Genomic DNA, 14,758 nt, shown 5'->3' with positions numbered 1-14,758 from the left:
TTCTCAATTGCCTCCAGACTAGCTCTGAAGTCCTATCCAGTGGGTACGACGGACGCTTTCCCCGGGAGTGAAGCTCATCACTCGCTCCCCATCTAGTTCCGAGTTCAGGATGGTGGAGCTATACCTTCACTCCCCCATACATCTTCATGGCGTGGTTTTTCAAGTAGTTAAGTATGAGGACAAATTTACCTTTACGTTTGGCCGTCCATAGCTCAAGCGGTTAGTCGCTGGCTTCACCGGGTTCGATCCCGGGTCTGGTCAAGTGGGATTTGTGGTGGACAAAGTGGCGCTGGGCGGGTTTTCTCCGAGTACTTTGGTTCCCCCTGCCAATCTCCATTCCACCAAATTCTCCATCATCATAATCACCTGAGTCAGGCTACAATAGGCCCATCAGTGGCCGCCGTACCGAGTGGACCCAGTTGGACTCCACCCCCACTAAGCGAATTACCTTCACGTTTACCATTCGGCGCTACATACTCTGAGCTTCCGATAAGGAAAATACGAGTAGTAAATACCTTTATATGACGTTCGGTTTGTGGGATAACAAATTTTAAGAAGTATTAAACGGGACACATCAGCTGTTGGTCTACGCCGATGATGTGAATCTACTGGGCGATAATCTAGATACCATAAAGAAAAACACAAACTTTAATTGACGCAAGTAAAGAGGTTGGTCTGGAAGTAAACACTGAGAAAACTAAGTATATGTTACTGTCTCGTCACAAAAATGTGGGGCAAAATCATGTCATAAAGATAGGAAACAGATGTTTTGAAACTGTGGCACAGTTCAGATATTTGGGAACAACGATAACTGATCAAAACCTGATTCAGGAGGAAATTAAGAGGCGATTGAACTCAGATAATGCTTGCTACCATTCAGTCCAGAACCTTTTGTCTTCTCGTCTGCTGTCCAAAAACATAAAAATTAGAATATACAAAACTATAATTTTGCCTGTGGTTCTGTATGGATGTGAAACTTGGTCTCTGACATTAAGGGAGGAACATAGACTGAGGGTGTTTGAGAGCAAGGTGTTGAGGAGAATATTTGGACTGAAGAGAGATGAAGTGACAGGAGGTTGGAGAAAACTGCATAATGCGGAGCTTCATAACTTGTACTCATCTCCAAGTATAATTAGAATGATCAAGTCAAGGAGGATGAGGTGGGCAGGGCATGTAGCACGAATGGGGGAGACGAGGAATGTGTATAGGATATTGGTGGGAAAGCCAGAAGGAAAGAGACCACTGGAAAGACCAAGCGTAGGTGGGTGGACAATATTAGAATGGATCTTAGAGAGATAGGCTAGTATGGTATAGATTGGATAGATCTGGCTCAGGATAGGGACCAGTGGAGGGCTCTTGTGAACACGGTAATGAACCTTCGGGTTCCATAATGCTGGGAAATTCTTGAGTAGCTGCAGAATTGGCGGCTCCTCCAGAAGGGCTCAGCACCAGCTCTGTAGTTAACTCGATGGTCCAGAATCTCCTGGGAAAGTTCACTTTCTCGGCCGATTAGCAAATTCACCAACGCTCCAGGAAGTCCATTACTCTGCTTGTAGAATGCCCACAGTAGACCATATCCTAAGCCGGTTGAATCCAATCGAAGCCTTTGTTTTTCCTTAAACATATTCCAGTACTATCCTCCCATTTATGGTCAGGTTTCAGAAGTCATCGTTCAGAGTCTCATGAACAAAACGTTTTCGTTTGTTAATTATCATTTATGCTATATTCTTCGCCGCTGTCCATAAACTTGTATTCTGAGTTCCCTGAGAAACATGTTTGCCTGTACGCTCATCCTGTGTTTCGCTTCAAGTTTGCAAAATACAACTGATCACAAGATTTGTGAAAGCTGTTAACAAATTTGCCAGTACGCAACAGTTGCTTACCGGTTCCTCCTCTGTTGGAGCATACCGGCTGAAAATGAAACTTGCTGAAGAATGAAGTTTTGAAGCCTTCTCTGTGTCGTCTCTCCGCTCTTCTGCTCTGTCCCTTCTCCAAAACATTGGGTACCTGTATCTAACAGAACAGAAACACCAAGAAATTAGCGTAAGGAGTAGGCACCAGGAATCGGCAAGATGAACAACAGCCCACTTGGAACGAACGACGTTTCGGCACCGACAGATGGGTTCTGTCATTTTCCAATGCTGTGACAGTCATTTGGTCTGTCCGTCTTTGTGTGTAGCCCCTTTTGGGGCTCATGACTAGATTTGTTCTCCCCGCATTTGCAGTGTTTGCCGCTGTGGGGTGGTCTCTCTGACGAGAGGGCAGGTCTGTCCTTTGTCTCGTCTGTTTCGGGATCATTGTTACTAAACAATTTCATATTTACAATTTTATCCAAAGTCTTAGATTAACTAACTTCATGGAGCTGAGTCCTTCTTGAGAAGCCATCAGTTGCGCAGTTACTCAAGAATTTCCTGACGTTTTATGGAATCCGAAGGTTCACTGCCGCGTTCCTGAGTCAGACCAATCCAGTCGATACCACCCCATCCTGTCACTCTAAGAACCATTTTAATATTTTCGTGCCAGTTACGTCTAAGTATCTCTAGCGGTCTCTTTCCTTCCGGCTTTCCCATCAAAATCCTATATGCAGTCATCTTCTCATGCTTGCTACATGCCCTGCCCATCCCATCCTCCTTGACTTGCTGATTCTAATTATACTTGGAGAAGAGTACAAGTTATGAAGCTCCTCATTATGCAGTTTTCTCAACCCTTCCATCATTTCAGCCCTCTTCGGTCCAAATACAACGTGTTCTCCTCAGCACTCTGTTCTCAAACTTCCCGTAATGTCACAAACCAAATTTCACACCCATACAGAAACACAGGCAAAATTATAGTTTGAAGGACTCTAATTCTTAAGTTTTTAGACTGCTGATGAGAAGACAAAGGGTTCTGGACAGAATGGTAGCAAGCATAACCTGAATTCAGTCTGCTCTTTATTTCCTCCCGAATCAAATCTCGATTCGATACTGTTGTTCCCACGTATCTGAACTTTGTTGCATTTACGTAGGATTTGTGACTGTCTTTACGTTATGATTTTGTCGTGCATTATGTTGACGAGACATGAACAATACTTCGTCTATAAATATATCCAAGTATTAGTATATTATAGTAACATACATTTAATACTTTGCTCTGTTTTTCCTTCCCTGAGTGAGTCATTTATAGAAATTATACACTGATAAGGATAAGGGAATTTATGTCACTGCCATTAACTTGTGCAATCGCCACCGTTTCCCCCTCACCTGTGAGTACAGGTTTCTAGCCTGCGCCTGAAGAAGGGGAATTCCCTTTATCGAAATGTGTTTTGCTTGCTGGCTATGATTATGACATTCTCTTGGATTCGAATCTTGATTGGTCTGAGCCGGGGTGGGGTGCAAATATGACAAGATTGGAAAGCTGCAATTCGCGCCGGAATGTGCACAGCTTGCGCATGTCCTCTTTCCTGTTTGCACCTTGGTATTATGAGTTCGCGTATGTGAGTAGGTCTTTACGGAAATTTCATTGAAACCCTAAAATTCTCTTCTTTACTTACCGGATTTGGGGCCCAACCTGCCTCCTATTGAATGTCTACCGAAGTCTCTTTTCCCAGGGACAAAGCGGCCGAGGTATGAAGCTGTTCCCTCACCTCCACCTAGTGTCGAGGTTAAGAACGCGTGGATTTAAACCTCCACTCCCCCATATGTCTTCATAGCGTGATGCTTAGTTAATTAAGTGAAGGGGCAACTCTACTTTTGCAGTTTAGTGTGCCATTACTGGTAATAAGATTCCTATTTTTTCCATGGCTAATGTTCCATGTGGTTGCCATGGTTAATGTTCCACGTGGTTGCCATGGCTAATGTTCCATGTGGTTTCCATGGTTAATGTTCCACGTGGTTGCCATGGTTAATGTTCCATTTGGTTGCCATGGCTAATGTTCCATGTGGTTGCCATGGTTAATGTTCCACTTGGTTGCAATGGCTAATGTTCCATGTGGTTGCCATGGTTAATGTTCCACGTGGTTGCCATGGTTAATGTTCCATTTGGTTGCCATGGGTAATGTTCTATGTGGTTGCCATGGTTAATATTCCATTTGGTTGCCATGGTTAATGTTCCATGTGGTTGCCATGGTTAATGTTCCAGGTGGTTGCCATGGTTAATGTTCCATGTGGTTGCAATGGTTAATATTACATGTGGTTGCCATGGTTACTGTCCTCGGTACCTGCTGCAGTGCCGATTCCAAATCACAAGCCACGTTCCTTTTACCAATTTTGGGTGAATAAAAAGTATGAATTTTTCGTGGTATAACGTTCATGCGAAAATTATTCGAAATCCGTCCAGCAATTAACGAGCTGAAACTAGCGAACTTTGGACAGACGGACAAACATGACCATCCCTGTACACGGTAAAGAGCGCATGATGCTGAGAAACGTTCGACACCCGTTAGCCTTATGAACTTCGTTGCCAGTAGGCATCCTTGCACACGTGACCATGGATCAATCATGACGACCTGCAACCTCAAAGTTTGGGACGTTCTAGCCCTATAGGATTGAGACATTTTAATTCATGGTTTTGTCATTTACAGCAGGCCCGGAGTAGCTCAGTGGGTATAGCGACGGACTACGGGCTGGGCAGCCGAGGAAATGGGGTTCAATTCCCGGCGAAGTTAGGAGATTCTTATCTTCTCCACAGCGTCAAACCCGGCTCTGGGGCCCTTCCAGCCTCCTATCCAATGGGTACCGGGGGTTCTTTCACTGGAGTTAAAGCGGCCAGGACGTTAAGCTAGCCATTAACATCTATCTAGTGCAGAGGTCTTCATGGCATGGTTTTTAATAAATTGAACACATGGATAATTTTACCTTTACAGCGTTTGAAGATAAGGTCGTAGGGGAATAACAGCAGATTCGTAGTTTATTTATACTTCGTGCTGTCTAAGACACGAACACTGGGATCGTGAGTTCGAGGCATGGATGTATGTCCGCGTTCTTTCTCTATTTATATTGTCCTGTGCAGGTAGCGGCCTTGCATCTGGCTGATCCCCCCGCCCAAGGAGTTCTACTAACCGTCTGTGAGACACATAATTTCAGATTATTTCTCAACGAGAACAAGCCAGACACATGGCCTAATCCGTTAGAAGAAACAGAAGAAGAAGAAAATATTTTTATATTGAAGTTTCGTAGTTTTATAGTGAAACGGAATGTGAGGCTGCTTATGAGTCCAAAGTCAGGGAAGGTATAACCTTTTGAAGGTAAAAGAGAGAGAGAGAAACAGAGAGTGGGAATTGTCTGTACTCAATACAACTGCCATGAGGCATCAACACTAAGACCAATACGAGCAACTTCCGCGACTTTTTTTTTTTGCCATTGAGAAAATGGAAATTATGTTATTCAGTTATTTGTGTTGCTGTGCTATCTTCTTTCATTATACTACATCCTATCACATCACATCATGTTAATAATATTAATGTACAAATTCAGCCTTATTTAAATTTTATTTATTTNGTTACTACCGTAACAATCCTGTTGCGTCACCGTTACGTCACCGTGCGGAGGAGGGGGAGGGGAGCGCTGACTCACCCGCCGCGTCACTTCCGGTGGGGGGGCTCTCCTTTGCGCAACATGTCACAATATTAATGTACAAATTCAGCCTTATTTAAATTTTATTTATTAATTTTTATTTCCTCTCTCTTTTCGTTTCTCCCATGTGTTTTTCTTTGCGTCCGCATGCTTCTTCTTGTGTTCTTGGTCTAAGCATGGTCAAAGTCAAAGTTGTTGTGACATGTTGCGCAACGGAGGACCCCTACCTCCCCAGCGGCACGTGGCGGTAACGTAGCGCTCTCGTAATAGGCGAGTCATCACCCCGCCACTCTCCCCGCGGTGACGTGCCGAGCGGAGCCGAAGTTAGCCGAGTCCCCGCAACCTGACGGTCAGTTGGCCAGTATATGTTTGTGTCAAGCTCCCATCTGGTCCCTTACCTTCAGGTTATCCTATTTCAACTTTTTATTCATATCCTTCTCCCATGCCTTCTGCATGTCCTACTCACCTTATACCCCTTGACAGTGTTCCATCTAAGCTGCGCGCGCAGCGGCTGTCGCAGTCCCGCGCGCGAGTCTCAGTCTCACAGGCACTTTTATTTGTTTAGTGTATAGTCAGTTTCAATCAAATTTTTTATTATGCTTATTATGCTTATTTACAGTCTACATCATTTTAGAGTATTAAGTAAATGTGTTGTAGGTGGGTGGCTTGCAAGGGAAACATCCAGTGATGTTTCTCCTACATGTAGTCTATTTCACTGATTGATGTCTTGGGGCAATGTTCTGTTCAGTCTTCTTGTCACTGGACCGTTGCTGTTTAGCTCTTCTATTAATCCGTTGTCATGGTTTACAGTTTGGATTTTGTACCTTTCAGCCATTCTTAGTATTTCATTTTTGACGAAGGGTATCTTTAGGTCGTTATGGAGTGTAAGGTTGCTCACATACCGTGGCGCGTCTGCAATTGCCCTTAGTGCTTTTGATTTGAATCTCTGGATGAGATTGATTGTCGACGGCTTTGCACATCCCCAGAGTTGAAGACCATAGGACCAAATAGGTTTCAATATAGCTTTGCGTAGTAGTATTTTATTAGTCATAGAGAGCTTTGATTTTCTATTGAGAAGCCAATACATTTGACGGTATTTCATGTCAAGTTGTTTTCTTTTAGTTTGGATTTGTTTTTTTCAAGTAAGCCTTTGATCGAGGTGGAAGCCGATATACTTTATTTCTGTGGCTGTGGGTATTTGCACCTTGTTCATTGTTACTTGTGGGCACATTTCGTGTCTCGTGGTGAATGTTACCTGGACGGACTTCCTTTGATAAACCTTTGTTCACCAAGCGGTGTACCAGTCGCTGAGTAAATTAAGGTGATTTTGTAGGTTTTGAGATGCTGTTAGCGGGTGGTTTCAATCAATAAAAATAAAACGGAAAAAGTAAACTACAACTTTTTGTTATTTGTGGGAGAGCCTGGGTAGCTCAGTCGGTATAGCGACTAGCTACGGGCTGGATGACCAAGAGGTCGGAGTTCAAGTCCCGGCAGGTTCAAGAATTTTCTCTTCTCCACGTCGTCCACCCAACCTCCTATCCGATATGTGCCGGGGGTTCTTACCCCGGGGGTAAAGCGGCCGGGGCGTGAATCCGACCACTCACCTCCAACTAGTGCCGAGGTCAAGAAAATGTGGATCTATACATCCACTCCCCCATACATATTCTTGGTGTAATGCTTAATAGTTAAGCACAGGGACAACATTACTTTTTCTACCTTTACCTTTTTGGGAGCTTATGATTTAATGTCTGTTATGGACCTTTCTCGAAAATCGCTGCCGAAGGCAACACAATTGCTGATCGGAAGACATCGTGGCCTCTGCCCTGGCATCCCCGGCTTAGAGCGAACGTTACTCTTTGTGTTCCATTCTGTCCAAGGGTTGATGCGAATTAAGTCTCGGAATGTCCTCAAGTGGACAATATCCAACACAATATTTATATTACGAATCAACTACGTGACTATGACATGAAATCATGGCAAACAAGAATTGCAGATGCTTCCAGTCAGGGAGCGAGTGGGCCTCTTTTGTGGCCCCACACGAGTTAGGCACGCAGCTTGTCTAGCACGAGTGGGTGGAGGGCCCTTAAGGCTTTTTAGGTGCAGCAAAAACTGTTTGTTTTCCTTTCCCTGTCTTCATTTTTTTCTGATAAATAACAAAATGTCTAACACATAACCACACCCTACCATATTTTTCAGTGCCCTGGAGCCCTGCGCTGCACGCAGGCCTAGGGCCCCTTGAACCCTCACACCGCCTCTGCTTGAAATCAAGTATAAAATAATAACATACAGACACAGCTCCAAAGAACGATTCATTCATTCAATCATTTATCATGGCTCTACAGCCCTTTGTTGGGCCCTGGCCTTTCTTTCAGTTTCATAATTTTTTTTACGCTGACGATAGGACTCCTTGGACGGGGGATCAGCACGTCGCAAGGCCGCTACCTACACGCAGGACAACATAAACACAGAATAAACGCAGACATCTATGTCTTGAGTGGGATTCGAACCCACGATCCCAGAGTTCTAGCGATCGAAAACAGTTCATGCCTAAGACCGCGCGGTCACTGTGGTCGGCCGAAAGAACGCTTACAGAGAATAATTTAGAAACAAATTCGGATATACCGACCGTGGGAAAACAGGGGTCTCGGCAACCCGAAGAGAAGAGGACGTGGAAAGTTCGGAACAGGTTTTTACTTACATAATCCCTGATGATCATGATGAATCAACTGCTCGTGGCGTCACAGACCTGAGAGCCTTGGTCTGAACTGGCTGCTACGTGTGTCCCACAGTTGTTGGGGCACATTCAGTTTTAAAAATTTGGAACATGATGGGCATTTGGAAGAAAACGAAGGAGATGAGTAAGCGTTAGAAGATTTGTCGGTTCTAGCCTTACACGAAGACGCGAAAGGAAGCAGCAGTTATAACAGGGATTTTTTAGAGAAACAGGCTGGACATAATCATAATAATGTTACGATACAGAGACGAAGCTGATTTCGATATCAGTTTTATCTCATTCCACTATCTGCAGGCAAGGCGAGAGGGATGCGCACAGGTATTAATGCGCACCTGTATTACAGATCAACTGGTACATACATGTTAAACGTCTTGACTGCGATACTGTGCTTAAACCTCACAAAGCTATAGAAATATGTGAATTAAAGTCGTCTCTCTCTACTTAATTAAGCACCAAGTCATGAAGATGTATGGGGGAGTGGAGGTCCAGCTCCATCATTGTTGACCTCGGCATTAGGTGGAGGTAAGTGGTCATCTTTACGTCTCGGCCGCTTTTTTTCCTGTGGCGCTACAGCTCCAATTTGGGCCTAGGCCTACCTCCATGAAACTCTCCGTTTCACTTCGGTTTACTAGATCTTACACATACGGTAGGACTCCTTGGGCGGGTGATCAGCTCGTCGCAAGGCCTCTACCTGTAGACAAACACAGAAAAACGCACACAAACATCCATGCCCTGAGTGGGATTCGAACTCACGATCCCGGCTTCCGAGCGAGCGAAGACAGTGCATGCTTTAGACCGCTCGGCTACCGCCCGGCCGCTTTACCCCCGGTAAAAAAAAGTAAAGCTATCCTTGTAACAGGCCGTGAAGTCCCATAGGGTTGTGAGACGTTGAGGGTCCCACATTATCTAGACAATCAGCTCAAAGATGGCGGTAAGGTTGTCAGCCTTACGCGCCGGCCGCGCTTTACTCCCCAGGAAAATTATTTAATTAATTCCTGGTACTCATTTCTGTTAGAGGCTGAGTCGACCCCAGGGCCATAGTGCGGCTGGAAGGATTAGGTCAATTGAAAAAAATCCAATGACCTCATCGGGACTTGAACCCGCGACCTTCTGGCTTGTAGCATAGCCCCTCAACCAAATACGCTACCGCGTGCATTTTTTGTCCCTGCTGGGAATGGAACCCCGGTCATCCAGTCCGTAACCTGCCGTACAACCCTAGAAAATGAACTATAAAATTTTCAGATTCGTACACGTAGGTATACGACTCCCGAAAGAAACAGGCCATGTACTCTTAGCACGATAATTCCTTAATAAGTTCATTCCTCAGAATCAATTAATAAGGAAGGATTAGTGAATGAACGCAGTACCAATCGAAACAACGTGCTTTCCGGACTCACACTATACAAAACATAACTGTAAGTAAGGGATTGATATGGGATATAGAGGATGTCCCAGGAAGAGGGGTCTGTATTCTGGGAGGTCATAGTATCGGTCATTCTAAGCAAAAAAAAAAGTGTATATATGTATGTATCCTATTCCGAACGGTGTCCGAGATAGAGCTATTTCATTGTACAGTTCCAAAATTGTTGGTAAGAGATATTACGTGCTGTTTCTAATACCTCCACTCCTCCATACGTCTCCATGGCGCGGTGACTAATTAATCGCAGGGACAACTTTACGTTACGTTTTGCGCCCCGAATTCGAAGCAGGAGTAAAACGGCCTACCCTGCAGCGTGCAGTGTTCCTCACAGACATGACAGGTTTAACGCGATTCTTAACTCCAGATCTGGAAGCACATAGAGCAGATCAGTTGTGTCTCTAAGCCCGCGCTCCCCACGCTGCAAACTGCGAACGAATACATGGCGTGTGTTCAACAAGGAACAAGGAAACACCTGGCAGCTTTCAAGCGGCCGCGGGAGACTCAACCAGTTCAGTTCGTGTTTGACGGTTGATGTGTTCTGAGCTGTGGAGGAGCACAGCGTAACGGCCTTGCGAGAGTGAAGTGCCTGGAATTCGACTGTTTCTCTTTTTCGCGGTGTCCTCAAACAACCCAACTATGTTGTTACAAAGTAGCGTGGACTACAGTGAGTATCTTGTACAGTTAGTGTTGTAAAATAATCAAGAATTTATTCTTTGCCTAAAGCTTGTATCGTCAGATATGTTTATAAAAAAAAAAGGTAAGGCTATCCCTGTAAGGGTTGTGTCACATTGAGGGTCCCACATTATCTAGACAATCGGCTCAGAGATGGCGGTAAGGTTGTCAGCCTTACGCGCCGGCCGCCCTTTGCTCCCCAGGAAAATTCCTTGTACTCATTTCTGTTAGAGGCTGAGTCGACCCCAGGGCCGTAGTGCGGCTGGAAGGATTAGGTAAATTGAAAAAATCCACCTCATCGGGAAACGATCCGACGACCTTCTGGCTTGTAGCATAGTGCCTCAACCAGCTACGCTACCGCGTGCCCTCCAGATATGTATATATCGTTTCGTTATCATTAGAAAGTTAGTGGATACATTTCGAGACACTGGGCGACAGCCAAAGTCGTTTAATACACGCGAGTTCCTAGCTACTCCCTTCAGAAAATGTTACCTATGCCTAGGTCTTTTATTACTATTAACAGAATTTTCTAAATGAACCTGAGGAGTGTTGAGAAGCTGAAGAAATTCAGCAGTGTGTACAGAATTCAATGACTAAATACCAAAATTAGCGATAATCTATTTACTTCAAACGTGGGACTTCCCCCCCCCCGCTGGAAAGCTGCAAACGTGTGACTGATTCCCCCCTCCCCCCGGGAGACTGTTTGCAATTCTTAGTTTGCGAAAGATTTTTAGGAGCATTCAGGAATGATAGGAACGCGTTTGACCTGGCCCATTACCTGAAATGAACGATTCTTGACCTTAAGGTCCACTCTGGTATTACGAACATTCTGTCATGTGACCAATTCGCAGGCCATAATGGTTGTATAGCGAGTTGTGTATGGGGGCGAGCTGCTTTTCGCGTTTAACCGGCATCATGGCATTTTGTGAACATTTGATACCAACCATATGTTAACGAATAAAACATATTGATCATCAGTAAATCAGTACTAATTTCAGATTGTGGCCATCTGGCTTTGACCCCCAAGTAATAGAAGGAAATACCCACGAGAGGACTTAGACCCAAAAGAAAGAGAGCATTTTGGTAACCCCATGTAAATCTATACGGTGTCACAATCTGCAAACCACATCTTGAACACTGCTTGGATTTTTTTTGGGGGGGGGGGACATCCGAAAAATTTGCTTGCAGATTCACGAGGCAATTTAGAGATATTCTTACTTATTGTTGTAGAGCATTCAGGATAGAGGATTCAGATGTAAATAAACATTGCTATTTTTGGTAAAAAAAAAAAAGTTAATGTATTTCGTTCTTTTTATCCGACTTCCCACATTTTGAAAAAAAAAAGTAGGCTTATGAGATGATCTTGCCGTCTGTGTGTCTTATTTGTAAGTGCACTCCTCCTCCCCAATCAACGTTTGAATGCCTGAACCATTATTTATGAAAGATTGTATGGATATCATGACATCTGAGCCCATCTTAACGGCGTACTTTATAAATCCATCCCATCAGTCCGTGTATCTGTATGCGTATTCCCCTATCGATGCTAAGCAACGGCTCGGTAAACACATTCCTGCGGCAACAAAGAATTGTTGGAGGCGTCGTCGTCCTTGCGATCGGTGCCATATTAAAGGAAAGCAGGCCATTAGTTCTTCCGGAACTTCTTATTTTGTTTCGATTTTTTCAAACGTCCGGGTGGGGAAGGATGGTCTCCCGTCCCTCTTGGTGCTAATGCGCACTCCCCATCCTGTTCATCCTCTTCTCTACCTGCTCTTACCCTTCCACCCCTCCTCTCCCTCCCAATCTCTCTCTTCATCTTCCTTTTCCACTTCCTCTTCCTCTTCGTCTCTTCTCGGCAAAACAATCATTGCTGAGCCAATGCCTTTCTTAAAAGATTCTGCCAGACTTGACAACAGGTAGTCAGCCTTGCGTCCAACGCCCATCCTAGAGGACCAAGTCCCTGTATTTATGTCTTACCAGTGACAGGGTGGCTCGTGCACATTAACCGCTGTGATAACAGATCATTTATTGTACTGAATTGCTTATTCATTACGTTGATGCAATCGGAGACAGCCTTCAAAACAAGCAGTAGGAGGAATTCATTTTATTGCACTTGTAAATGCAAATTTATGTTATTTATGTATGTATAGAGAAAGTTTATTCAGCACGCTGCAGTGTTACTGAATGTCCGTGTGCAAGAAGTGAACATTTAGACATGTTTTGAAACCGCATTAGCCAAATTACCACATATGAGCTGAATCAGACAGGCGTTTGGTTTTCATTCGCCGGAAAACAATGTTACGCCTGCGTATTCCATCAGTTCGGAACACTTGAACAACAGCCGCCATTGTCTCTCACAGATAAGGAAAATAAATGAGTTATGTTAGGTTGAGCGGCCTCCGTGGTCTAGAGGTAACGTTCTCACCTCATGACTCGTAGTACGCGGGTTCAAATACCCGGCGGAGGTCGTCGAATTTTTAAGGGCGGAAAAATTCAGGGAAGAAGTCCTCCGGGAGGGACTCTAAGCCGTGGGTCCCGTGTCGTAGCTTCACGGCACGTAAAAGAACCTCATCCCTCCAAAGGAGGTCACTGAGCAAAATTGCGGACGTTTGCCGCCCAACAGCAGTCACTAATACCTCCGGTAGATGGGGGAAGCATTATAGATACTTCTCAGCCAGTAGAGCCGGTCTCGCTGGCTCGGCGGGACTGATGGTAAGCACCAATACCGGTAGGATATAGAGACTGGTAGAAATCATAGAGGGAAGCACAATGGACCACTACAGGTCTAAGTGCATGGGGAAACCCACCCTCTCTAATAACTAACTATGCTAGGTTGAACTGGTTCCGGATAGACTCCTAAGGCTGGCCGTTTCGGTTATTTATCAATCCTAGATTTTATACACCATTACACGAAGATCTTAAAACTTCTTGCGTAGCTGAGTTGGTTACCAGTTAGCCGTCCGCTTGTTGGTCAGTAAATTCAGCAACATTTGTCATACAGTTTCTCAACTGATGGGACGCGTGCCACATGCGGAGCTTGACCGTCCGTTGTGGGACATGAAGACTTGAAAAAGAATTTGCCACCTAAAATTCTAAGGGAGTTGATATAGCGACGGGCTATGGGTTGGCTGGCGCGGGTTCGATTTCCGACAGTAAGATTTTTCACTTCCCCAAAGCGTCCAAACCGACTCTGGGGGCCACCCACCCTCCTGTCCAGTGGGTACCGGACGCTATTTCCCCGGGGCAAAGCGGCAGGGGCCGGAAGCTGTCCACTCACATCCACCCAGTGTCGAAGCCAAGAAAGGTGGAGCTATACCTCTTCCCCCATACGTCTTCTTGGCATAGTTCTTAACTGGTTAAGCACAGGGATATCGTCTTTTTACCTTATGCAAAATTCTCGTCGAAACATTCCTGCATTATAAGCACAAGATTCTCATAAATACCGCACAATTTTTGCTATGTTATTTTCCATAATACTAGTGTAATATTCGTTAAGAATTCAACCGGAATCTCTTTTATTTTATAAGCTTTCGTGTTGTTAACTTCTCTTTCTTTCTCCCACGTTCCTTTTCACTCTTGTACGTTATCGAATGATGCGTCGGGACACGTTCAACGCCATCACCAACAAATAACATACACAAATATTCAATCCTAACCCGCCTCTTTTATGTAATATGCTACACTTAATACAGAGTGTTTCAGAATTACTGTCGTGGTTGCCGTTCATAGGCCACGGAAACCCCGACAACAATTTAGAATCACTCGTATATCCACATCTAAATGCTGTCAGAACTCAGAATAGACATGATGCACTGAAACGACAGCTCGCTTGTTCGTGATCTAACGTGGAATGTGTTAACGCTCGACAGTTCGTTGCTTTTGTAAACCGGAATTGCGTAATTGTAGTAAATTTTATGCTTACAAAACTTGTTTGTGTTTAGAAAGGATATTATTAAAAAATAAAAATGTTTACAGTGTAATTTTACAGAATTATGTTATAAGTTCAGACTGTGATGTTCTGGTTTGTCAACATGTAGGCTAATACTGACGTTTCGGAGGAGTCTGTAGCTTCCAAATTGATGGTTGAAATATGGTTATGGTTTTTGACACCTTGTAGTCCTGTAAGCGGATGTCAGCGTTTGAGAGGAACGTGCTTCCCACCATATATACATCATACGATAATATCTTCTGTATTGATGAACCGCCTTCTTCAGAAATTTGATGTAGTTCAGTCTGTGGTTAGTGGGGGTTGGAGTCCAGCCAGGTCCACTCGGCAGGGCGGCCACTGATTGGCCTATTGTACCTGCCCCGGTGATTATGATGATGGAGAATTTGGTGGAATGAAGATTGGCAGGGGAAACCGAAGTACTCGGAGAAAACCCGCCC

At 44.5% G+C, this 14,758-nt stretch overlaps 1 protein-coding gene across 5 annotated transcripts in view; it reads left to right on the top strand.

Annotated features, from left to right (window-relative positions):
• Positions 1 to 14,758, top strand: part of LOC111874843 (ETS homologous factor) — a 96,917-nt gene that overhangs the window by 62,389 nt on the left and 19,770 nt on the right. The window contains exon 1 of one of the 5 annotated variants that reach the window (XM_033755633.1): positions 10,201 to 10,367. The exons of the other annotated variants lie outside the window; for them this stretch is intronic. Coding sequence (XP_033611524.1) covers positions 10,340 to 10,367 — 28 coding nt within the window. The 5' untranslated portion in view covers positions 10,201 to 10,339. Of the gene's footprint in view, positions 1 to 10,200; positions 10,368 to 14,758 lie in introns of those variants that run through there. 5 annotated transcript variants of the gene reach the window in all.

Source organism: Cryptotermes secundus, unplaced genomic scaffold (genome assembly GCF_002891405.2).
Source record: "Cryptotermes secundus unplaced genomic scaffold, Csec_1.0 scaffold160, whole genome shotgun sequence".
NCBI lineage: Eukaryota > Metazoa > Arthropoda > Insecta > Blattodea > Kalotermitidae > Cryptotermes > Cryptotermes secundus.
This window is presented reverse-complemented; position numbering and strand designations above follow the sequence as displayed.